This window comes from Anopheles darlingi, chromosome 2 (genome assembly GCF_943734745.1).
Source record: "Anopheles darlingi chromosome 2, idAnoDarlMG_H_01, whole genome shotgun sequence".
In the NCBI taxonomy this organism is placed as follows: domain Eukaryota; kingdom Metazoa; phylum Arthropoda; class Insecta; order Diptera; family Culicidae; genus Anopheles; species Anopheles darlingi.
The window spans coordinates 8,722,288-8,745,996 of NC_064874.1; the positions used below are offsets into that span (position 1 = coordinate 8,722,288).

Here is a 23,709-nt window from a genome sequence, read left to right on the forward strand (position 1 = left end):
TTGGAGAGTTCACCACTTCGTTTCTTGTTTGAATTGGCCGTTTTTTCCGCGGTTTTTAAAAATATTTTTGGGGTTTCGGTAGCCGAGGAACGAACGTGGGGTTTCACGAATTTCTGACGAAAAAGGTCCAGACAAGACGGCATATTTATTGCAGGACCTCCTTGATCGTCAATGGCGATTCGTTCGAAGCCTCTATCTCTCCTCTCTGAAATTCTCTTCTTCGGCAATTATATTACAATTTCCGACCGTATCGTTCTTCGTGTTTCTTTGGACTTTATTTCATACTTTCGAATCCATTGATGACCACCTAAACCAGGGTTAATTATAAACCATGCTCCTTTTTCTTGTGCTTGTGGAAAGAGCACGCATCGACAAACTGCCGAACGCAGAATTCGCACTGGTAAGGTTTCTCTCCGGTGTGCAATCGAAGGTGCACCTTCAACGTCGGTTTCCGCTTGAAGCTCTTCTGGCAGTACTCACAGGTGAAATTTTTGGCATCGCTATGCACCACTTGCATATGGCGGTCGTACGAACTTTTGTAGCTAAACTCCCGCTTGCATTTCTCACAGTTGTATCGCTTCTGGCCACAGTGTGTGCTTTCGTGATCACGCAGTCCAATTCGCTTGTTAAATACACGGCCACAGAATGTGCACACAAACTTTGGCTGCCGGCCCTGGTGGGTGTTGTAATCGTGCTTCTGCAGCTTCGCCTCACTCGTAAACTTGCGATCACACTTGGTGCACCGGTGCAGCCTCACGCGTACGTCTTTGTGTTCCGTCTCGAGGTGCTGTAACAGTTCCCGATTAAATTTAAAGCTCTTCCAGCAGATAATACAATCATTCTTATCATTTAGGTCCACTTCTCGAAGAGATTCTTGCTCCAGCTCATTTTTGGTTTGCATTCCAATGCTATGGGTTTTATGTGAGATCCGATGTTTCCGCGCGTCGCCAATCGTTGTGAACTTTAGCCGACACACATTGCATTGAAATAACGGCACCGGTACGGTAGGATGATCGTTCTCTAGATGCCGAGCAAGCAGATAACCGCGATGGAAAGCATCGCTGCATAATCCGCACTGAAACGATGTGGAACCAATTCTGGCCTTCAGCATACTGTTGACCGACCGCAATCGCTGCAGTTTTGACGATCCGCAGCCATTGTGATTCTTCAGGTGTGTAAAGCTAGAAAATCGTTTCTGGCAACCGTAGCAGCTGTAACCGGTGCACACTCGCTGGTGTTCGTTGTACTCGTCCGGCTGCTGGAACATTTCTGTACAGAACAAACACCCGAACGGTGTTGCGTGGTTGCGCAAATGATCGTTCAACTCCTGGACACCTGCTAAAACGAACAGGCACTGGCTGCATCGATAGGGCCCATCGCTGGCATGAGTATTTTGCAGATGTTTACTCATTGCGGCTCGAGAGCCGCTGAAGGAATGGCAAACATAACAAATTTGGTCTTCTTCTTTGGTAATTGGTGCATCCGGAGGAACTTCCGATACTTGCTCGACCTGCGGCACATTCTCTGATGAGTGTATATTGTAATCTAAATCGTCGCAGTCGGTTGCCTCTGTTGGGAAATACTCTTCCTCCTCAGATTCGGCACAGGCCGGTTCAGCGATCAATTCTGTGTCTTCCGTAGCTGGTTGCAGCAGCAACGTTATCATCGGTGTTCCTTCCAGTGCGTCCCGAAAATTGCAATCCTGCTTTCTGAAATACAAAACAAGCTCTAGTTTAGTTTGGGAAGCAAAAACCTCATTTTCTTACTAACTCTATCAAACTGCAAAACAGTTTGTTCACCCGGCGAAACTCGGAAATTAGGTCCATGACCAGTTTCATCTGTTGCACACATTTGGGGCAGATATTCTGATGTGTCTCCTCGGGAGTGATCTGCGAGTGATAATCGGAAGAGACGTTATTTCAAAGATAAATTTCTGCTCCAGAAAGAACTTACCTCACATCCGGCGATGGTCTGCAGAAGTTCAGCATTCTCGTTCGCGTCGAAACAATCGAAGAGCCGCAAAACGGATTTATCATCAAGCAAACAGAATCTGCAAGTTTCTGTGGTGATTTTCGGCGTAAAATTATCCATTTTACATTCTTAACCGGCTTTACCCCAGGAGATCTTGCCGTGATGATTGCTGGAAGGAGAATTCGATCATTAGTGCAACAGATCCTTACAGAATCATGAACCTTAATGCTTGCCGGTTTCCGATGGTTTCCCGCTTCTCTGCAGCAGATCTCTCTGTGCTCCTTTGGGTTAATTGCCTCCCGGAGCTTGTAAAAGGATCGTTTTAGGAAAAATGAAGAGCAAAAAGCAGTATCCTTTTCCGTAGTTTGTGGCCGGTCTTTTCGGGGATCTTTCGGGATGCGGTTCTTCAAGTTTCCTACACTTTCCCGGCGTATTTTTCCAATGGAAACAATAGCAGAAGTTGCAAATGATCCTAATTTGCTCTTATCACCTTTATATTCATCCAGTAATTGATGGAATGGTTAAAAAAAGATAAAAATTCTTTATGTTTTCAGCAATTTCCTAAACCAAAACAAACGCACAGGGTTGTAGCCCATTTTTCGACGGAACTTTCGACTCCTGGATCCGTTTATACAGTGGTCAAGCAGTTTATACGGCACGAGCTTGGGAGTCGAGGGAGGTTTGAAACGGCCGTTTTTAACTGAATGCTGCGCCAAAAGAAAACCGAGTTTTTTTTCATGACGAAGTAATTGGCCTGATGCTCAACCAGATGTAGAAGGAGAATGATCACATTCATACGATCCTACAGCATTCGATCAGTGAACATGATCTTGAACATCGAAGCCAAATCCCAAAACCAGATCAAGGGTTATCGACCGCTGGTGAAGGTGATCTGTTTCTCTTCAGTCAGCTCATCTTCCAATTTCGCGAAACATCGTTAATATGCTGATTAATCGCTTCATGCCTGAGTGGCCAGCTGAATCAAACGAAACCCGCGAGCTACAGATTCGTTCCATTCCGCTGCGACTCGCAATTGTACGCCATAAATCGCGATAAATCGCAGAAAAGGCGAAGATGAAGGCCAAGGTTAATGAGTCTACCTATTGTGGGCCACAACAAAAGACGAGTTTCGGAACCCAACTTCCGTCCCACAGCTGGCGAATCGTATCATGAAACCACCCAACTGCTTCACCGGCCACAGCTTATCGTTGCATCGAGGAAGAAGTGCCGCCTTCTAACCATTTACTACCACCCCTACAACAACCACCACCAAGTTGGAGGCTCGCTAGCCTTGAGCGGCGCCTGCGGGTGTTGATAATCTTGTCCCAATGTCCGCGAGGTGTGAACCCGCGAGGCGTCGAGATTGCTGCGAAGATCGCGACGCAACGGCCGGCCCCGAAGCGCTGTCTAAACAAGGAACTCCGGTCCGGTTGGCCCTGCTCCATGCATGGCCCACCCGCCATGAGCTGTAGTAATTGCTGGTATATTCGAGCATGCGGGGCAAGGCTCCGGCTACGGCTCCGGCTACGGCTCCGGCTCCGAGTGGATCGCTCGTGACGAGTAGACGACGACACGAGACGGCCACCATGGTCTAGACGTTTCGAGCCCGAAACACCACCGTCAGTAACCATCGTGCAACGACGTCGACCGCGTGTTTTGGTGTGCCAGAGCTGCTGGAAAAATAGTAAGTTTCGATCGCCATTTCTCCGGAGATTGCAACGGCGCATCATTAACCGTGATACGCCACACCTTAACAGCTGTCTGCGCACAAGAAGGACAGACAGACAGTTGAGGTAAACACCAACGCCCTAGGAAGTGATCGGAGGGATCGCGGCTCAAGAACACTTAGAAGGACAAGAGCTGAATATCAATTGATTCACCGTGTACGGAACAACTAATAAATGTGATCGCCGATCGTAACGGTTAATGGCGGCGTGCCATAGTGTGTCCAGTTGTGTTGGACGATTAGCGACAGAAGTGCAATCAGAGCAATAACTCAAAGGTTTCTACTTTACTACTAAAACCCCCGTTTACTACTTATTTTTATGGAAGGTTAAGCTACCTGGCTTGATTGGTTTGGTGGTTGGTAGCACCGTGGTCGTATGAAACGCTCGTCAAGACGTAAAAGCGAAACGTAAACGAGATCATTACACGACCGCAATTTTGCTGTTACTTGTTACATAGTTATGAGTGGCAGGTAGCTAGCGCTACTACTACATGGAACCTTTACTTCCTTTGCCCTTTTTGTGATCTTCTCGATCCAATGCCGATTCAGCTCAATAAAGCCATCATGCGAGCGAGCACGGACGGGAAGCTTCATAGCTAGAAAAAACAGAATAGAACAACAACAAAAGACCACAAGGCCACACGACTGTTGTTTGCTGTAGAGGATATGCTCTCCAGATGCCGGTGCCCACCACGGTCACCAGTGCGTAACGTAAACGATGACCAATCTTTTGCGCTTCTTCGGCTCCCATCTTCGATCTTGGTGATCATCGAGCCGGAATTAGCATTTTTCAAAAATAAGCCCATCGTCTCCTCCGCTCCCGCAGTTCTCGAAGCGTGAAACCAATCCGTCGTCGTTACGAGAGCATGTTTTTTGGTTTTGTTTTCAACGAGACAACCAACTCCCTGTTGTAGGCTACGACGTCGACGACGACGACGACGACGACGACGATTTAAAAGTAAAAGCCCGTGGGATGCTATTTTTGGGACGTTGTTACAAGATGGCCGAATGGGGCCAACATCCGCCGCTGTTTTCGAAGGGGGAGAAGGGGGGGGGGGGGTGTCACCGCCTGCTGAGGCTGCGCCAACAAATGCATCCCACATGCTGTGCCTAATCGACGGTGCACGAATAAATCATGCATCCTTCCTGTTATGCTCGATCACTTCCTACACACCAGACACAGACACACGCGAAACAGCTGTCACTGTGGATGGCAATGTCGGGGCCATGGCAGATCCTCGCATCGTCACCACCCTCAGCTCCGCCAAACGGAAACAAAGCGTTAACCCTCCCCGCAAACATCAACTTGCCACTCACGTACGATCCAGGGCGTCGTCGTCGTAACCGTGGCCCGGCCTGATCGTCTGCTATACGTGTACCGTGTACGTTCCGTTCACCTTCTACCCCCTTCCCATCCCTCGTCGGCCGCATCGATCTGGCTTATCGAGAATGGCTGCTGCGAAGACAGAGCGCTTCAAAGCTTCGTTCGCGTTCTCAGCGGGAGGGCAACGGGTGTCCGTGTGCGTGCGTGTGCGCCAGTCTGTGCCGATTCCGATGCCATTACGGTACCTATAAATGTGGCAGCAAGCACAGCGGTTCAGCACACATCAACCACACCACTCACAGTCGAACGTTCTATCGGTGAGGAGAGTCCTGAAGATCACATCGGATCATCATTCGGAGAGCTTCTCGCAAATCGAGCAAGGAACGAACGAATCGTGCACTTTGTGAAAGTGAATTTGGTAAACACGTAAGTGACGCACTGCTTAAGATCTTCTTCTCGTTATATATATCTGAAGCAGCCATCGATCGCATTTGAAGTACCCTCCGGATGATCGATTGCGCTAGGCTAGGTGGTGAAGGCACGACAACGCCAGAGGTGGCCAGAGGTGGCCAGAGGGGCAAAGTGTGAAGATTTGTAAACGCTTCTCGCACCACGGCCACGGCGTACCGAGTGTGTGTGTGTGTGTGTGTGTGCGAGTGTGTGTTATGTCATAAGAAGTGGCCAGTGAGTGGCAAATGCTGGAGGTTTCTGTGCAACTCCGAAACGTCGAGAGTGCGGAGTATGCAAACGGAGCCGGAGGTTGTTTTGGGGGCAGAAGAAACCAAACATGACCACCACCTTTTTGTGCAGTTTTTTTTGTCGGGGGATGGGGGGAGGCAACTTTGCTTTTGTTTAAAAAGAAGCTCAAGGTCGCGTGGCAAGGAAATCGTGCAGAGGCCCAGCAATAGCACTCCAGATTGCCAGCGAGCATGAGATGCAAGGCTTGAAGCTACGCCTACTGCGCGTCCGATTGATGCGACGTCAATCGGTACAAGGGACGAGTTTTGCCGTAATGAGATTCCATCTAATTACCCTCGCCGAGAGCCAGACCGATTATGGGCCGGTTCGGAGCGCTAACCGCGAGATGCAACGATCCCGGACCAGAACCTGTTTGCGGCTCGCGGATGTTGAAACCGGGATGAATAGACGCCTGGGCGCTACCGCTTATCGCAATCGCTAGGGCCTGCGTCAGGTGAAATTACCGTTCGCCTCGATGCGCTGCTGATGCACCTCCGTTTTGCACCCTTTGATTGACCTGCGAACTGTGGCTTCGCTTCCGCGAATTCCCACCAGCTCATCATGGAGTGAATCGCACAATTGTATCCTCTCTTCCGCTTTCAGCTACGGTCCCACGAGTCAAAGACGACGATAGCAACACGGTACGCAACACAGTCGTTGTAATCATGAAAGCATTCCCCACCTTCGTACTGCTCGTCGTCGCCGTTGTCTGCTGCAGCCTTCTGCCTGAGCACGCACACGCTACCGTCGTCGAATCGTGCGGTGGTAAGTATATCTTTGCAATCCTACTACAAGGCGTAGACGCCAAATCGACCAGCGCGCTTTACAACATACCAACCCAACCATTAGAGTTTTTCGTTAAAATACTCGAGAGAAGAAATCATTCTGTTCCATTCGTAAATCATAAATTAAGCATCTTTTTATCATAAAAGATTACCTGCAATTGAAAAAAAGCAGAGAAAAAAATCCGGGCGGCTCAGTTGGTGTATTTGAGTTAGAGTGTAGAGACAAATTCATGTTTGATTTAGTGGAATTTGAGAGCAGTTTGAAAACATTGAAAATGGTTGAAACGAAAATGGTTTAAAATTTCGAAAGATAATCCCGCGTGTACCATCATTGAAGTCTTTCGATTTGAGTCAAGTGCGCTACTCGCAGATGTGTCATTTCTGGCGAGTTTCTTACGATCTTTGTCTATTTTTGTGCGTCGCTTTTCATCCCCCCCAAACAGATACGCGTGCCCTGGTGCCGATCGAGGAGAACGTGATCGAGATCAGCAACTGCGAGAAGGGACCGTGCAAGCTGAAGCGCCGAACCTCGGTTAGCATCAACCAGAAGTTCACACCCTGTAAGTTCTGTCTTCTTATTCCCTTCCGGTTTCTGGTCTATCAATTAATCAATCAATCATCTATTACTCGTCTTCTCTCGTTCAACAGCGGAAGATGTCAAGAGCCTAAACACGGCGGTGTTTGCGAAAATCGTGGGCCTACCGCTACCGTTCATCGGTGTCGATGGTACCAGTGCCTGTCAGTATCTGTTCGCGGAAGATGGTGAAACGCAGGTCGGTTGCCCGCTGAAGGCTGGCGTGCCGGTGGTGTACAAGCGTAGCTTCGATGTGCTGGAGATCTACCCCAAGATCCCGAGCATGACCATCCACTGGGAGCTGCAGACGAAGAGTGGCCGAGCGATCACCTGCTTCGAGGTGCCGGCCAAGATCGTTTAATAGCGCATAGCACGGGGTCGTAGCAGGCCACCGAGGGACCCCAGGAGTGAGACTGATTCGGATTCTCCAGACACGTTGCCACGCTGCCACTTGCCATGCACGGTCCCAGGAAGGAACGACTATCGGGATCGTTTTCGGTAGTCCATCGCCGAGAAGCTTGTTAGCGTCGTGGGGTCCCAATGAGTTCTGTGAAGTACATGTGACAGCTGCAGGGAGAAGTGGGGAAACATGGTTTGTTTTAAAGTTTTACTTTTTAAAAAAGTTATCAAACACTTGTTGCCTATTACTGATATGATGACAATCTTTCTTGCATCATGCTCTATTCGTGATGGCGTGGCGTTGGTTGAAGGTTGCGTAACGCTGTAACGCCATATGTTGGCGCTGATTGCTGTCGATGGCATCAGCGCCAACGGTTCTATCAACAAATCTCTTGCTTCCCAAATCAATTAATGGCGGTGGACAGCATCAACGCAGTTAATCTATTATAAAAACAACTAGACGCTGGTGTACTAAGCTCATACAGAATGGAATCCTTACCTAGTAAAGTCGTTATCTGCTTAGCATTAAAGTGTTTTCTGCTGGCCGTGGTTCTGGTTGTGGTTCCATCGAGCTTCTCCCTGGCATCCTCCGTCCAGGTGATGTACGAAAGAGTGGATCAATACAATGGTAGCGACTACCTTGTGTTTAAGAATTTGCGAATCCGCAAGTTCAATCGTACGATTTCTGTGTTGGATGGCGAGTTCGAGTTGTTTCACGACTTGAACGATAGTTACGCTGTAAGTGGCTGATGGTCTTGCAATAGATCAAACGATGTTAGTATCATGCATATAATCAAATTAATCTTTCGGTTCTTACAGCTTTCGTTGGTGCTTTCGTACAGCACCCTGGGCAATAATCAGTTCATTCGATCACCGTTCCGAATTCCACAGCAGAAATTTTGTCAATTTTTGAACACAACGTACAGAGATTATCGCGAGTTTTACCGCAACACCACCAACTTCCCCGACGTAGGCACCTGCCCGATGCCCGGTCAGCTGTACTATATTCGGAATAAAGTGCTGGACGTTAACTTGATCAATCCAGCATTTCCGAAAGGTCTTTGGCGTGTTGATATTTTGATTTTCCACGACGGAGAAGATTATCCAATCGTAACGGTAGAGATGTATATTAAAGTCACTCACGAGGATGCCTTTTAGGTGCATGAATTCCCGTTTGCGCATGCTTTTTGTAACAAACAAAGCGGGAATGTTTTTCAATTTATTTCATCTATTAATAAGTAGTCTTATTGTTATGTTACAAATCTCTCTGATAAGAAGAGAACCACCATGCACCATGATTTGATGCATTTTCTGTCTCTGGTATCTACACTCGGTTTTTGCACGCGAAGCAGATTGATATTGATATTGATGGTCTGTTGCCGGGAAGTATATTCATTATACGATTACTATCCAGTATACAGTGCACAGAGCATATTGAAGTAAGAACTAAAACAAAGTTACTTAAAATATTTTTTCTTTTTGTAACGATAAATTCTGTTAAAATCAGGGAAGTCCTTCTCTTCGCTTAAATGTCTACACAGATGACTAATGTATCTATTTGACAACTACTACAACGATGATATTATACGCAAAATGTAGTAACACGCATTGCATGTTACCGACATCACCTTTATCGTTTTGGCCGTGATTGCTGTCGATGACATAGTTCTCTCCACAAATCTCTTGCTCAATCAATTAATGGCGGCGGACATTATCAATGTAGTCAATCTATTATAAAAACAACTAGACGCTGGTGTACTAAGCTCATACAGAATGGAATCCTTACCTAGTAAAGTCGTTATTTGCTTATCAATAAAGTGTTTTCTGTTGGCCCTGGTTCTGGTTGTGGTTCCATCGAACTTCTCCTTGGCATCCTCCGTCCAAGTGATGTACGAAAGAGTGGATCAGTACAATGGTAGCGACTATCTTGTGTTTAAGAATTTGCGAATCCGCAAGTTCAATCGTACGATTTCTGTGTTGGATGGCGAGTTCGAATTGTTTCACGACTTGAACGATAGTTACGCTGTAAATGACCGATATTCTTGTAGCCGATCAAACGATGTTAGTATCATGCATATAATCAAATTAATCTTTCGGTTCTTACAGCTCTCGTTTGTACTTTCGTACAGCACCCTGGGCAATAATCAGTTCATACGATCACCGTTCCGAATTCCACAGCAGAAATTTTGTCAATTTTTGAACACAACGTACAGAGATTATCGCGAGTTTTACCGCAACACCACCAACTTCCCCGACGTAGGCACCTGCCCGATGCCCGGTCAGCTGTATTATATTCGGAACAAACCACTGGACCCTAAGATAATCAATCCAGCATTTCCGAAAGGTCTTTGGCGTGCGGATATTTTGATTTTCCACGACAGAGAAGATTATCCAATCGTAACGGTAGAGGTGTACGTTAAAGTCACTCACGAGGATGCCTTTTAGGTGCATGTATTCCCATTCCAAACGCTTTAGCGCAGCAAATTACATTTCAATGAAATAAAGCGGTAATGAAAATATAAACGTGATTGTTTTTGAGTTTAATTATCTATTATTAAGGTAGTCTAATGGTTATGTTATAAATCTCTTTGATAAGAACAGAACATAACTTTCAGGTAGGTTCAGATGCAACATGATTTGATGCATTTCCTGTCTATGGTTGCTACACTCGGTTACAAGCGTACTTTCTGCACGCGAAGCAGATTGAAATTGACTTATCAGTCATTATAATCCATCCAACAAGTGCTTTAAACTGCTCGCACGCCGATTGCAATGTGCATTAGCAGTCGACCACGGTAAGAGATGACATCAATCGGTGCCCTAGGGCTCTTCGTTACCATTCTATTCATCACCTCGAACCCAGGAGACACTCTGATACAAGTGATACTTGACTTCGACCGGTGGGAAACTAACAATGGTTCGGAGTTTTTCAACATGGAGAAGTTCCGTGTACGAAAATTCAATCGCACGATATCTGTGATGAACGGTACCGGTTTCCTACTGCAGGATCTGGATAACCGATATGAGGTTTGTACGCTTCCTGGCTTATCAACGAAAGTACACGTATTACTTTGCAAACCCATTTGTTTCCATTTCCAGTACGGCGTCCATTTTGCCCGTAGTGCCCTCGGCAACAACCAGTTTAATGCATATCCGATGAAGCTGGCATCGCGACCATTTTGTGACTTCATTCAAACGTACTACCGCGACTACCAGCATCTGTTTCTCAAGTACACTAATCTACCATTCGTACCGGCCGAGGGTTTATGTCCGTTTCCGAAGGGCGAGTACTGGGCAAAGGATGCGTTCATTGACTCGTCCGTCATTCCGATCGTGGTTCCGGAAGGGCTTTGGCGGTGTACGACCGATCTAACCGACAGCGCCACCGGTGAACTGCTCGCGCGTGGTTCGATGTATGTGAGGCTAACGAAGGAACTGGTTCAGTAGGCCATGTTCTGCGCGTTCTACAGTCGAGCTGGCCGGCGTCAAAAATAAAGTTCCTTCCTACTTGTGACGTGTTATGTTCAAAATATGTATGAATTAACTCTTACCGTTTGTCGTTAAACATTTGTGACTAACTACATCCACTAAGCATGAATGACTAGGTTTATCGGGTCGATAGCTACTACTTTTTCCTATCTTTGAGGTAGTTCTCGAATTCTGTATCGGTAGAATTTTCCTCGTTCGAAGCAATCCATTCAGAAACCCCTTTTTCAATACTTTCGTAGAAAATGAAGCGCTGTGCTGCCAATTTTTTATTTTAGCAATCAAAAAAGTATTATTCAAAGAAAACAATTTCTGGTGCATACAACGGTTGGGGTTGCATTTCGATTTCAACGATTTCCAAAAAGTTTTTCACCAATTTACTATCAATTATTAAGACCCTCATCCCATTCTGGTCATTTTATGGCTAAAACCAGAATCGCATGTCTAAAGGCCGTAACGTTGTCCATTGATAGTTTTACAAAGGTTGTTAATTTTTCATCTAAACAACCTATACTGCGTTAGAAGAGAAATAAGGTAGCTTTATATTTTACGAAAAATATTTTTTAATTAAAATTATTTTTTAATTAAATTAATTCTTACTCCCAGTAAAATCGTGAAATCGTAGTAGCGTCCTTTTGGCATAAGCCTTTTATATTGATTTATGAAAAAAAAACTATTCCTTCCTGTCCGTAAACAACATTTTACACGGATATCTATCCGGTTTTTCCATAGATACAATCCCTACAATGACCAACTGGCCTGATAAAGGACATCCGGAATGTCTTTTCACGCACAATAATGCTACTTAGAAGTATCCGTCATTCTTATCCGTTCTGTTTCCGCTTTATCAACGTTGTTTTCCACCGGAATTCCTACAAATTTACTTTGGAATATTTGTTTGTTTACCATCGTTATCAAACTTGACATGATCGTGTAACAATTAACAAATTAGAACGGCGTATAAAGGTATAAATGATGCTGATACCACAATGAACGGAAAAGTTTCCCTCCAGTCATCATGCGTGCGATTACTCTGTTAACTCTGGTCATCTATCTGCTGTATGCGACGCAACAGAGTTACGGTTTAATGAAGGTGATTGTGGACTTTGATCACTGGGAGCACATTAACGGATCGGACATATTCAACGTCGATTTGCTGCGCGTTCGTAAGTACAACCGTACACTATCCGTGCTCAATGGTACAGCGCAGGTGTTGGTTGATCTCGGTGATCAATATGAGGTACGTTGGAGTAAGTCACCGTCTATAATGTCTGCCATGTTGAGTGTTTTCTCTTTGCTTGTACCCACAGTATGGACTTAGCTTTGCCCGTAGTGCCCAGGGAAACAACCAGTACGACGCGTACCCGATGAAGCTGGCATCGCGCCCGTTCTGCGAGTTCATCAAGACCCACTATCGCGACTACCAGCACATGTTCCTGAACTTTACGAATCTTCCTTTCGTTCCGGCAGAGGGTTTGTGTCCGTTTCCGAAAGGCGAATATTGGGTGAAGGATGCGTTCATCGATTCGTCCGTCATACCAGTCGTCGTACCGGAGGGTTTCTGGCGTGCCACTACGGAACTGCGCATTATCGGTACGGGCGAGGTCGTGGCAACCGGTGCGATGTACGTGAAGTTGACGAAGGAATTGATTTAAAATAAAAGGTTTCACCTGTTATGTGATCAACTATATTAAAATGAATGCTAACATCGATTACCTGTGCCTATATCATGAAAGTAACATGTTTTTCAGATTACCTCAGTAATTTGTGATTACGAACGAACGGATCTACGAAACGCCACAGCCTGTACCGAAACTATTGCTAACAATTATGCTCGCAAACACTTCGTGTTTAAGGGAATTTACCACAATAATATTAAAATTCACAGTCGCCGTCACAGAATTCGGCTACTAGAGAATAGTCGACACATAATTAAGGACAGTTCATTTTGATGTACTACAATGTGCAAATGCAGGTATATTTAATAAGGATGCGAGATGCTACAATAACGCACATGTCAAGAGGCCGGTTTTACGGTCGACCACAGAACAATCCCCGAGCAGGCCTTCTCCCCTTTCATTAGCATCATTTCCGTCTTCCAACGACCCTCGGTCATCATCTCCTGATACGGCTCGACATCGAACACGTACTCCTTCATCCAATACTCGGCAACCGGTAGCGGGCACGTCTCCGGTGTGGGCATATTGCTCACCGCTTTCAGCTCGTCGTAGAAGTACGTCTTGTAGATGGTCCGCATCCAATCGCAGAGTGGTTTGCGCAGATCCAACATCACCTCGTACTCGCTATCTTCAGCCAGCTCGGCCCGTGCCATCATCGCCTTGACGGTGTAGCTATCGTCCAGTTCCTTGTGCTGCTGGATGTTGGCCGAAAAGCTCATCTTCATTTCGGACACCTTCTCGAAGGTGTAATTGTAGGTGAAGTAGTCCCCATCGCTATCCAACCGTTCCAGCTTATCCAGATGTACCTCATACTTCTGTGGAACGAAAAAAGGGTGAGTTGGGCTGTGAGCCAGAATGTAGATTATTGTTGACTGACCTGCGCCGTTGCGCCATTGCTCAACAAAAGCAATGCGATCACCGTGATGCCCGTACAGCGGATTATTGCTTGATATTGGAGCATAGCTCCTCTGGCAGTACTGACCTGTTACACTATTATGGGTGTCGGGTATTATACCGCCATTTTATACTCAGCAACATCACCGATAACGCTAGAATGTTTACAGATATCGGAAGTACGTTAATCACGCAAACCATTCACCGGGATGCAGAACATAACACCGGTTGGGTTATACCGTTTATCAAACCATTGACCAAGTTGGCTGTGACATTACAGAGAATGTCAAACGCGTAATCCTAATCTTGTTCGCGCACTCCCCCAACCGAGCGGTTGTTGTCGAGATGCTTATCAGTGATTTCGAGCGAGTTCTCGTGACCGATCGAAACGGTGCGCTGCAAAACAAGACCCACCACAACGTACCGACCATTAACATCAGTCTTCGAGTAGCATTCATCAGCGCAACACGGCGGAAGGTGAAGATAAAATTCAAAACTCCCTCCGGTCTACCAACACCCGTACGAAAGCATTCGCGAAACAGTCACAAAGAGCCAGCGATCAAGTGGAAAAGGAAAAAAAAGTTAATCCATCGTTGAGACATGAAGTTAACCGTAAGCGTAGCGTTGCCGGTACTGTGCGTGCTATTGGGTTCCGGTGTGACGATGGGTGGATCTCTTCGCTGGTGGTTCCATCGTTGGTGGCTACTTCATCGACAAACGCACACCTCGGCCAGTCTCATCTTCGAGGATTGTGGTAAGTATGAAAAGGGAACGTGAGCATCACCCCGTCGGGTCCAGGGTTCAACCATACTTGGGACTCCGGCGCAAGCGCAGAGTACGGAATCGAAACGTCACGCGAGGAAGATTGATCACTTCATTGCAGCGTACTGTTGTTCGTTTTGTCTTCCACGAATGCCACTTATCGCTGGCAATCCAGCGAATGAAGCGCCCATTGAGCGTGAATCCATTTTGGGTTTTTTTAGTGTTTGCGATTTCTCGTACTCCATGCCGGCTACGACGACGAGTGGTTCGAGTGTCGCTCGTGACTGGACGTTGCAGATTCCGGTTGTCAACAGGAAACTGCTTACGAGACAGCATGAAATAACGACATCGATCTGAATGTACAAAGATAAACAAAAGTAAAACTCAAAATTATTATTACAACTATCTCTTCAGTGCCTACGGTACGGCGCTTTTAACGTTCGTTATCGCTCCGATTAATGGCAAAACAATGCTACTTCATGCAGGGATGTTGTGGTGCCACTGGACGTCTAGAAGCTACTCCCAACGGAAATTGCGTTGCGTGGAATTCAACAGGTGAATTGTAAATGTTCAACAGCTGCCTGATTTGTCTTTCGATTTCCTCTCTGGTCGCAGGTACTAAATACGACGTTATCGCCATTCATCTATCCAGCTGTACTTCATCACCGTGCACTATGAAGCGTGGAACGAACGTTACCGTGAACGCTGAATTCACCTCTAATGGTAAGTAAGGGCTCTACGGTGGTGGCCAACGGCAGAGTCTCGTCTTGAGACCGCCTTAGCTATAAACCCAGTTACCCTTCCGTATCATTTACTCAGATGCTTGTTTAATACCTCGGCACGAATATCGTAGTAAAGCCGAGTGATCGAGCTCAAAGTCTGAAGTGGCGCTCCAATTAGAACTACTCTGCCTGCCCTCTGGGAGGGGTGCCGGGCAGAGTGAAATAAATATTTACTCTAACGTAACCAGCGGTTTATGTCCCTTTCGATGTTTCTTCTGTCCCGCACAAAAGGTGCCAGTACGGACAGTGTCCTCAAGCATGAAGCGCACTTCGTACTGAACGGCGTGAAAACGAAGGCCACCATCACGCCGACCACATGTGACGGTGCGGTCTGCCCTCTGCAGGGTGCGCTCGGTTTACTGTTTTCAGCCGATATCTACGTCAACCCGGAGCTGCCACCGGTGAGTCTGAAGTGTCTCTGGCCTGTGCCTGAGCCTGAGCCACCCTCCATACTAATCGCTTCTCGTCTTAACTTTCACCCGCTCCATCAGATTAACGGAAAGCTGCGCTGGGAGTTGAGGAACAAGCTGGGCGATACGCTGCTGTGTTATCAGCTGCCGGTGTGCATTGCCTAGTGCCTTCCGGTAGACGCCATGTAAAGCGGTTTGTTAGGCGATTTTACGAGTAGGCGATGTTATGTTAGGCGATGTTTAGGATTCCGAATGCACCTTCTAGTGCTATCAATTGAGATTAAACACGAGATTTCAGTAGCTAAGTAAATAATTCTTTGTTTATCCGACAACTATTAAAAAGCCATGATAATAGATGGAGCAAAAAACCTTACCAGCAACGATATTCTTCGCTTCATCGTTTACATTCTAACACCGTTTGCATAAATCCAAAAATGATGCACCTACAGTTCTAGGGAATAAAAATTAAAGTATCTAAACGAATATAGAAACTCTCCACTATACGAATAGGAAAACCGCCCAACTTTCCAAGTTCAATGACAGCTTATCAGTTGCTATCCCCTCGCAATCTCCATTAATTCTATGCTCATCCACTTTGTACAAGTGCCACACCTGTTACGGTCAAGTGCAGACAGGGAGCAGGTGTTTCCTCTACCAACACGTGCACTAAATTGACTCACCGTCCACTGTGCTCATTAGAAGTTAGATCATCACACTGTACAGTATTTAAACAGACCTGCGATCGAACAATCAACTACTTCCATCAGCTCCTCCGCCAGTACAGCTCCTATCAACGATGCAGCTCCTTGTCGGTCTATTTGCAGTCTGCCTACCAGCGCTAGTGCTGTCGGATGTAATCACTGTGCAGAAGTGTAAGAATAAGGTGTACCAAGTGTTGAACATGGCCAGCTAATGAGCTCCCCGTTTTTAGGCACCGACGGAACGCTACCCACCGCAGTGGATGTGCCCGGATGTCAGTCAACACCGTGCGATCTCCCGAAAGGACAAGATGCTAAGGTGCTGGTGGACTTTACGGCCAGCAAACAGCTGACGGTCCTGCGTCCGGAAGTGCGTGCCAGCTTTGGTGGATTGACGATTCCCTTTGTACTGCCGAACGATCGTCAAGATGCGTGCAAGTGGCTAATCGGTGCCGAGTGCCCACTGTCACCGCAGGAGGACGTTACGTACGTGCTGCAGCTACCGGTGCTGAGTAGCTACCCGTCGCTCAGCCTCACCGTGGAGCTGAAGCTGCTCGATCAGAACAACGACATTGTGACGTGCTTTCAGCTGGCGGCCAACGTGGTCTGAAGTGTACCAATAAATCTCGCACAACGAAACAAGTTATAAGATGGAGATGAGGACGTTGGTCAGTTTATTCTTAGTTCTTTAGGGCGCGTCCAGCAGGAACAACCTGTGCGTCAACCACGAAACAGGTAACGCTGTCGCCCGCCTCATCGACGATATCGATTTCGATGCTAAGGCTGACCAGTGGGTAGATCGATAGGACCGGGATCGTCAGACGGTAGGTGACATCCTCGTTCGGGCTCAACGGGCAGCTCGTACCCTCCAGCCATCGGCAGGTTTCGGCGAACTCACCCGGCAGTGGGTAGGGAGCGGTCACTCCGAGAGCCGTCGCCGTCGGAATAGTGGTCATTTCAGCGACGAAACGATCTGCCAGGAAGAAGATCAGACAGCAATGTTAGCCGCAGCCTACTGTGTTACAGAAGGTCGGGGGACGTGAAGCCAGCGAAGCTACTTACCGGTCGTGAAGTCGATGTAGGCGATGACATTCTGACCACGGACCAGATCACAGGGTGGAGCGGTGCAGCCCTCAATCATTACGTTGGTGGCCTGCGGACGACCACCGGTGCAGGCACGGCCAACGTTGGCGTACGCGAGGGCCGGTACCAGGGCAATCAGCAGCAGGGCACGGATCATCTTGACTGGCGGTTGTGGGAACGGTACGTCGACGCTGAGAACCTTGCTACTGCAGTTGCAATGCTACGTTTGACAGATTGCACAATTTCGGGCGCCCGTTTTTATAGCTCACCTGTCGCGTGAACCTCGCGGTACATAACCGAATAGGCAGTCCTATGTAAATCACACGCAACGCACACACACACACACACACACACACGCGCGGATCGTTAACTATTATGTGCTGAACGGATGTCGTGCGTTGTCGGGCTGATCTTTGTGCCAGAGTCTGGTACCGCTGCTGCCGGCGGTGCTCCTGGGTGCTGGGAATCGCCAATCTCAAGTGACTTACACGATAGCGGTCGTTCGATTATCGGTTTATGGCCGCAAACAGGTGGCACCTTCGCTACGGGAACATTATCGAATTTTTGCCCCACCAATCATACTCCTTCTTTTGCCTTTACTACCTACGGATGAGACGTCGGCTGAGCGGATTGCTCTGATATCGTGGCCCTATGCTTACCCAATCTGGATGTCAGTTGCAAATCGTGATAAGGCTAACCAGGTTAGCCAATTGCCTATGACGTGCCGGCTGTACGCTATACGGCAGGGAGTAACCGCTAGTTTCTAACCTTCTCGTTTGTTTCCGAGAAAAATCACAAAATTTAAACGGAGCATTCGGAACCACTTTGGAAAATTGGAATGTTGAACATTAGCTGCTTGTTTGCCTGTTGGAGAATCTGTTTGAGAAACCAAGAATAAATCGAGAGCAACCGCTAAGTAATCCAAAGTGAAACATCCAATGATCTATGTAACACTCAGGGTGATGTAATTCAATATGTGTTTTATGTACGAGCTGATTTTAATGTAAAACTAATTTGTTCAAAATTGATAATGGTTCAATTTTATATTGTTCGAAATTCAAATTAAGAGCACACATTTCCGCTTATCGTACAATGCACGAAGCTAGCGAAGAAGAACGCTCCAAATACTCGGGACTCCACTGTACTGACGGCTAGATGGCGGTGTTATCGCAAAGCTTTTATTTGGGCAACCGACACGAACAAGTAACTCTTCATATGCTAAGTCGTACTGACTTGATAGATTCCGAGAACAGGATAAATAATATATGTATAGCGGCACAGTACAAATAAATAGTAAATCCCTTATATTCCGACATGTGTGCGAGTACGGATATTTTTAACAAGAAAAGCTACAAAAAGAATCATACATTTTAGGCTCAAACGCTCACCGTTAAGCATTGATCGTGCAACTTTAAAAAATTTCTTTGAAAGGGTCCTTTTTCAAGGCACGTCTTGTTTATTTGCCCTAATGCTGGTTCGCTTAGGACTTTTCAAATCTTTTTTACTGTTCTTGACTATACATTTATAAAAGTTCAAACCAGAAGTGTATCACGATGGCAAATTCAGGTGCCTCATCGTTTAGGCGAGTCAGAATCCTTTTGTCATATAGACTTGCAAGAGTTTAGATATCAGGTGTGGTTTCTTTGTATAGAACATCGTACATCAGGTACTTGTGTGAGCGTGCAGTGAGCGAAAACACTATTTGGCAGTAATGTTGATATTAATGATAATAACCAATTAAATGTTACGTTCTCGCTATATTTTTTTTTTCCGAAAATTACGTTTATTCTGATAATAATTGATAGTAATCGAGGTTGATTTACAATGGGTTCAGCTTTTGCTTCTCCTCATTAGTTGTGTTATAAATGGGTAACCGGAGTGAATTGTTGATTGTACTATAACTTGAGTGGTGTTGGATTTTTGACTGGAATTGTTATCCTGTCTTATTGTTTCCGTCCTATTTTTTCTGTATAATCTTATTTCCTACCCTTCCCCCATTATGTACATGGAATAAAAGCTGATTTACCTAAACCTATCTCACCTAAGCCTACTCTACTAATTAAGCTATGTACATGTGTCATAGGAGACGTTTTTTCAATTCGGTGTTTCTTACGCAATCAGACCAGTACTTCTTGTTTATTTTTAAAATGTGTTTTGGAATTTTTTCTACTTCGGCTAGATTATGTACTTTATCTGTGCTATGCCAGGGGGGCAGGTTGAGTATTATTTTGAGAAATTTGTTTTGAATTTTTTGCAATTTAAGTTTGTGAGATTTTGCACTGCTAGTCCATATGGCGGAGGCATAAGTAATGGTGGGTCGGATAATCGTACGTTCTCGCTATAGAAGCTATAGATCGCTATAGAGAAAATATATATTTATGGAGAAAGCTGCTGCATACGGGGACCAATAATATGCTAATATTTTTCAATGAAAAATAAACTCGAACTGAAGGATCGTACTAATCATTGTATAGCTATATCAACGCCAGAAAAAAGATGTCTGTTTTACATATGTTTTATTAAAAATTACTATCACGATCACATTATTTATGCGACAACAACGCGTGCATCGATTGCAAAGCAGGCTAGAGGGCTTCTCTGGTCATCAAGTACGCTGACCTGAATCTGAAGACTGACAAGTGGATAGATCGGCAGTACCGGCATGCTGAGCGTGGCAGTGATGTCCTCATTCTGGCTGATGGGACAAGCTGATCCCGACAGCCAGTTGCAGGCGTTAGCACGGTCTGCCGGCAGCTCGTAGGCTGCAGTGATACCAAGAGCGGTCGCGATCACTTCGTAATGCAGTGTCGTGGATGCGCGTGCTGCAAAACATCGAAAGTTACGTCAGTACGGATCTTATGGCTTAGCTAGCGCGTACTTTACTTACGTGATACGAAGTCAAGCTCCATCGAAACATCGCTGCCGCGGATCAAATTGCAGGGCATCTCCGTGCATCCACTGATTTCGACTCGAGATGGATGATGTACTGAGCCGCAGGCTCTAGTTTGCAGGCCCTCAGTCAGGCTAGCGGATGCCACAAGGGCCACAAGCAGAACGGCGTAGCGCAGCATCTTCAGTGGATGTTGTGTTGAGCTGTTGTGGCTTTCAAACTTCAAACTGCAGAGTTCCAACTGTACTTGGCTGTCCTGGAAGTGGGTTCACATGTTTTTATACCACCGCACGGTGCAAATCACCTTGCTGCCCCACAGCAAACTAATCTTATCCGTAACCAAGGGCAGGTGTTCGGACACCTGCAAGATGAGCGCGGTTCAGTTATCGTGCATCGGTGATCTCGCCCCCAAAAACGCAACACGATACTATATGATTTCTAATTTTATGAACACCTGAACCAACTTCGTGCTCAATCTGACCGACTGAGCAGCTGTGGGGCGATAATCGCACCGAGGTGATAAGCTTCAATGACGATATTCACGTTTTCAACGAGCGGACCACGTGTGTGGTAGACGTTTAGCCGAAACCCTTCTCGTATTATCAGACCAAAGGAAGTTCCCTGATCCGGCGCGCGTAACTTGCCGGCAGCCGGCGAGGCTTATCGGGAGTGACAAGGCGTTTGTGATCGATTTAACCGTCTACTACTTTTCCTCTGACTCATTCATTCACGGAGGTATCGATAACGTTGTTCAGCACCTGCAACGATGCGAGTTGCTTCGTTCCGCCTTCCGCCAAGGTCTACAAATCGAACATAACCGAAGGCGCGAACACAAGTTGCTTTAGCTTTGGGGGCCAGTTTAGAACATACTTTGGTTTTTTAAAACCAAAAAAAATGGAGCATTCATTCCTTGTCATCTGACCAGATGAAACGAATAAAACAAATGGGGCAACGTTTCGAAATTATTTACAACAATTAATAGACATTCCAGGGCATTAGCTAAAACGGCTTAAATTCAACAGAAGTACCATTTTCGATTGGTAAAAACAGTAACAACAGTCCATTTCTTTTATGTAGAAAATTTTGCAGTCACAGCTGTCAGTAAGGGATATGTTTGTCATCACTTGTGGACTTATGAAACTTAACTAAATGTTATGAAATTGCATTTAATAAATAAGTAACAATATTTTTTACAAAAATCGAGTGTATTTAGATGTTTAGGTACACATTTATTCAAAATTCCCATATGCCTGCTTAAAATGTGTATATTGTTTGTGTTTGTTGAATAATTAAATGTTATGTATTTTTATTGTGATCATAAGATCATACAATAAGATCGTTTTGATTTTTAACACCATACGTTGCCATTTTTATTGTCTCGAAATCATTAATATATGTTTAGTATGCTATCTTATATTGAGGAAAGTAATATTTCAATATCGAAACACTTAAAAAAAAGATGAAAACGAGTGTGTGTATCGATAAATAATGGAACAAAAATAGACCATGGTTATTATGTAGGTTAATATTAACCCTCGGTTGGGCACCCGGCGTTTACCCCTTCGTTGGGCACCCGGGTACCCGGGTACCCAGCTCATGTGCATTGCATAGTTAAGTGATTGTTCCGCCGTTTTAATCAGTTTTATGGTAAAAATAGTGCACAAGAACTAATTTAAGGGTCTTGGCAAAGTGTTTTTGTTTCAAAATCAAAACAAAATGCATTAAAAAACAATAAAAACAAGGAACATAATATCATTGACACTCCTTCATACTGTCATTCTCTACCGAGTACATCGCATAGCAAGCATTAAAATCCAAAAATTGATGGTATTTTTCTGTAATTGTTTCAATGAAATTAATTATTTTTTCGAATTAAACTGTTTTGCATTGAAAAGGCTCTTGCACAATTCACACAATTGATACTAGTGATGCTGACCATGGTGACCGACATAGCAAACACTTTCGTCATATCATACCATTTGTACGAATTGATGCTGCAGATGTGAAAGGTACATAATTTTTAGTAAGAGAGGAATGCATAATGCGAAATAGTAATTTTTTAAAACATAAGCTGCCATTTTTAAGGTATTCCTCACAAATTTACGAGCAGCTATTCATATCAAGGTACCTTCACGATTACACAATACATTCGCGCAAAGCTAACAGTGTATGGTAAAGAAGTTTCCGTGTATTTCAAAATGTATTATTTTTTAATCTGTGACTTATTAGATTACCACCGGGCAATCATTTTCTGGTTGATAGACAAGCATTCACGCCAGAGAAGTAGAATATTTGATGTCTTACCCGGGAGAAACAGAATCATCACAATCGATCAGCTACTTGCAATTAGTTTACTTGTTATTGTCGCAGAACTTTACACATATTGGAACTTAGCAAGGAACAATAAGCAACAAAATCTTTTTTTCGTTATCCGCGTTGTCAATTGTTTTATCACATTCATATAATTTTTAGAAAACAACATGTGAGGTATGCAAAAGTAGTATGAACGGCGACTACTTCATCCGCAAGGGGGAAAAGTTTCCTAGTTATCTAATTGAAAATTGCTTAAATGCGCAAGTTGTAAGATTGATTGTTAGGTTTTTGAAAAAATTGAAATATAGAGCATTTTTTGGTAAAATGAAATTCCCAAATACTGAATCAACTACAGGGTATATGAATCTAAATTATCGCGGTGGCTTCCACTTCCATCAGAGCTCTCCCTTGCTATATTTGTTTCCGGGGTCAACCGAAACCCCACCTTAAGTCCTTTGAATCAAAATAAACGAATGGTTTACTCATATGTTATGAAAATGGCATTGTACAAACCATTTTTAATCAGTATTAGAAATAATTTGTAGGTGAAATTGCACATGAAGGGCTGAATAATGTGTTACTTATTTTTCACCTATTGCTGGTGTTATGACGCAACAATAATTAAAATTTGAATTTATTTTCATTAAAATATTGTAGTTTACTTATTTAACAATTGATAGACCCGAGTATATTGATAAATGTTGATCAAAAGTATTGTTTTGTGTTTATAAACATAGCTCATATGCATAGGCAACGCGCTGGGTACCCGGGTACCCGGGTGCCACTGGGCGTATGTTATTTTTATCGGCCCATAATTACCGTTAAATATTAGTTATCAAAACAATTCCGATGCCAATTCGGCGTGAAATGAGTTGTACTTTGGGGATCCGGAGTTTCGTGAAAAAATATTTACGGGAAGTAATTCATTTTTTCGCTGAAACTTGAAATGGATACCCGGGTACCCGGGTGCCCAACCGAGGGTTAAATCGCTTAATTACAGAAACCGCCAACAGTCACGATAAGGTAAAAATGCATACTACATCAAAATCATAGCAAAATGAAATGCAACCGTTTGAAAATCCGGCACACATCAAATTGCGAAATGCAGAATGCATTTGTTTCGTGTAACAGACGACGTCGAAATCATTTCTTAACGAAACACGCCCCAAACCAGATGACACACTTCAAGGACAAT

At 45.0% G+C, this 23,709-nt stretch overlaps 9 protein-coding genes across 12 annotated transcripts; 6 read left to right on the forward strand and 3 right to left on the reverse strand.

Moving 5' to 3' along the window:
* Positions 1 to 264: 264 nt before the first annotated feature.
* Positions 265 to 2,523, reverse strand: LOC125951142 (zinc finger protein ZFP2-like). Of its 2 annotated transcripts, XM_049679756.1 has the most exons (4): positions 2,205 to 2,523; positions 1,954 to 2,140; positions 1,771 to 1,889; positions 265 to 1,709 (listed from the first exon to the last, which is right to left on the reverse strand). In XM_049679756.1, exons 2-4 carry the CDS (start codon positions 2,089 to 2,091, stop codon positions 323 to 325), a joined length of 1,644 nt encoding a protein of 547 aa, XP_049535713.1. In that variant the 5' UTR covers positions 2,092 to 2,140; positions 2,205 to 2,523; the 3' UTR covers positions 265 to 322. The 2 variants fall into 2 exon arrangements, with proteins under 2 accessions (XP_049535713.1, XP_049535714.1); XM_049679757.1 differs by having other exon boundaries at positions 1,954 to 2,523.
* A 1,012-nt stretch (positions 2,524 to 3,535) lies between these two features.
* LOC125951223 (NPC intracellular cholesterol transporter 2 homolog a) lies at positions 3,536 to 7,749 on the forward strand. Of its 3 annotated transcripts, none has more exons than XM_049679895.1 (4): positions 3,536 to 3,655; positions 6,363 to 6,524; positions 6,988 to 7,104; positions 7,193 to 7,749. In XM_049679895.1, exons 2-4 carry the CDS (start codon positions 6,425 to 6,427, stop codon positions 7,477 to 7,479), a joined length of 504 nt encoding a protein of 167 aa, XP_049535852.1. In that variant the 5' UTR covers positions 3,536 to 3,655; positions 6,363 to 6,424; the 3' UTR covers positions 7,480 to 7,749. The 3 variants fall into 3 exon arrangements, with proteins under 3 accessions (XP_049535852.1, XP_049535851.1, XP_049535850.1); XM_049679894.1 differs by having other exon boundaries at positions 3,618 to 3,764; XM_049679893.1 differs by lacking the exon at positions 3,536 to 3,655 and adding an exon at positions 5,286 to 5,447.
* A 144-nt stretch (positions 7,750 to 7,893) lies between these two features.
* On the forward strand, positions 7,894 to 8,839 carry LOC125951213 (uncharacterized). Its single transcript, XM_049679880.1, has 2 exons — positions 7,894 to 8,255; positions 8,337 to 8,839. Exons 1-2 carry the CDS (start codon positions 8,004 to 8,006, stop codon positions 8,673 to 8,675), a joined length of 591 nt encoding a protein of 196 aa, XP_049535837.1. The 5' UTR covers positions 7,894 to 8,003; the 3' UTR covers positions 8,676 to 8,839.
* Positions 8,840 to 10,311: 1,472 nt separating this feature from the next.
* Positions 10,312 to 10,981, forward strand: LOC125951215 (uncharacterized). Its single transcript, XM_049679883.1, has 2 exons — positions 10,312 to 10,544; positions 10,617 to 10,981. Exons 1-2 carry the CDS (start codon positions 10,320 to 10,322, stop codon positions 10,962 to 10,964), a joined length of 573 nt encoding a protein of 190 aa, XP_049535840.1. The 5' UTR covers positions 10,312 to 10,319; the 3' UTR covers positions 10,965 to 10,981.
* Positions 10,982 to 12,017: 1,036 nt separating this feature from the next.
* LOC125951216 (uncharacterized) lies at positions 12,018 to 12,673 on the forward strand. The gene is made up of 2 exons (XM_049679884.1): positions 12,018 to 12,243; positions 12,314 to 12,673. The coding sequence occupies exons 1-2, from the start codon at positions 12,022 to 12,024 to the stop codon at positions 12,656 to 12,658; spliced, it is 567 nt and encodes a 188-aa protein (XP_049535841.1). The 5' UTR covers positions 12,018 to 12,021; the 3' UTR covers positions 12,659 to 12,673.
* Positions 12,674 to 12,955: 282 nt separating this feature from the next.
* Positions 12,956 to 13,661, reverse strand: LOC125951218 (uncharacterized). Its single transcript, XM_049679887.1, has 2 exons — positions 13,560 to 13,661; positions 12,956 to 13,497 (listed from the first exon to the last, which is right to left on the reverse strand). Exons 1-2 carry the CDS (start codon positions 13,641 to 13,643, stop codon positions 13,021 to 13,023), a joined length of 561 nt encoding a protein of 186 aa, XP_049535844.1. The 5' UTR covers positions 13,644 to 13,661; the 3' UTR covers positions 12,956 to 13,020.
* A 372-nt stretch (positions 13,662 to 14,033) lies between these two features.
* LOC125951221 (NPC intracellular cholesterol transporter 2) lies at positions 14,034 to 15,965 on the forward strand. Its single transcript, XM_049679891.1, has 4 exons — positions 14,034 to 14,330; positions 14,954 to 15,061; positions 15,352 to 15,521; positions 15,612 to 15,965. The coding sequence occupies exons 1-4, from the start codon at positions 14,177 to 14,179 to the stop codon at positions 15,693 to 15,695; spliced, it is 516 nt and encodes a 171-aa protein (XP_049535848.1). The 5' UTR covers positions 14,034 to 14,176; the 3' UTR covers positions 15,696 to 15,965.
* A 252-nt stretch (positions 15,966 to 16,217) lies between these two features.
* Positions 16,218 to 16,876, forward strand: LOC125951228 (NPC intracellular cholesterol transporter 2-like). Its single transcript, XM_049679904.1, has 2 exons — positions 16,218 to 16,402; positions 16,462 to 16,876. The coding sequence occupies exons 1-2, from the start codon at positions 16,327 to 16,329 to the stop codon at positions 16,836 to 16,838; spliced, it is 453 nt and encodes a 150-aa protein (XP_049535861.1). The 5' UTR covers positions 16,218 to 16,326; the 3' UTR covers positions 16,839 to 16,876.
* A 32-nt stretch (positions 16,877 to 16,908) lies between these two features.
* Positions 16,909 to 20,382, reverse strand: LOC125951196 (uncharacterized). The gene is made up of 4 exons (XM_049679857.1): positions 20,199 to 20,382; positions 19,931 to 20,133; positions 17,291 to 17,531; positions 16,909 to 17,201 (listed from the first exon to the last, which is right to left on the reverse strand). The coding sequence occupies exons 1-4, from the start codon at positions 20,380 to 20,382 to the stop codon at positions 16,909 to 16,911; spliced, it is 921 nt and encodes a 306-aa protein (XP_049535814.1).
* Positions 20,383 to 23,709: the final 3,327 nt, after the last annotated feature.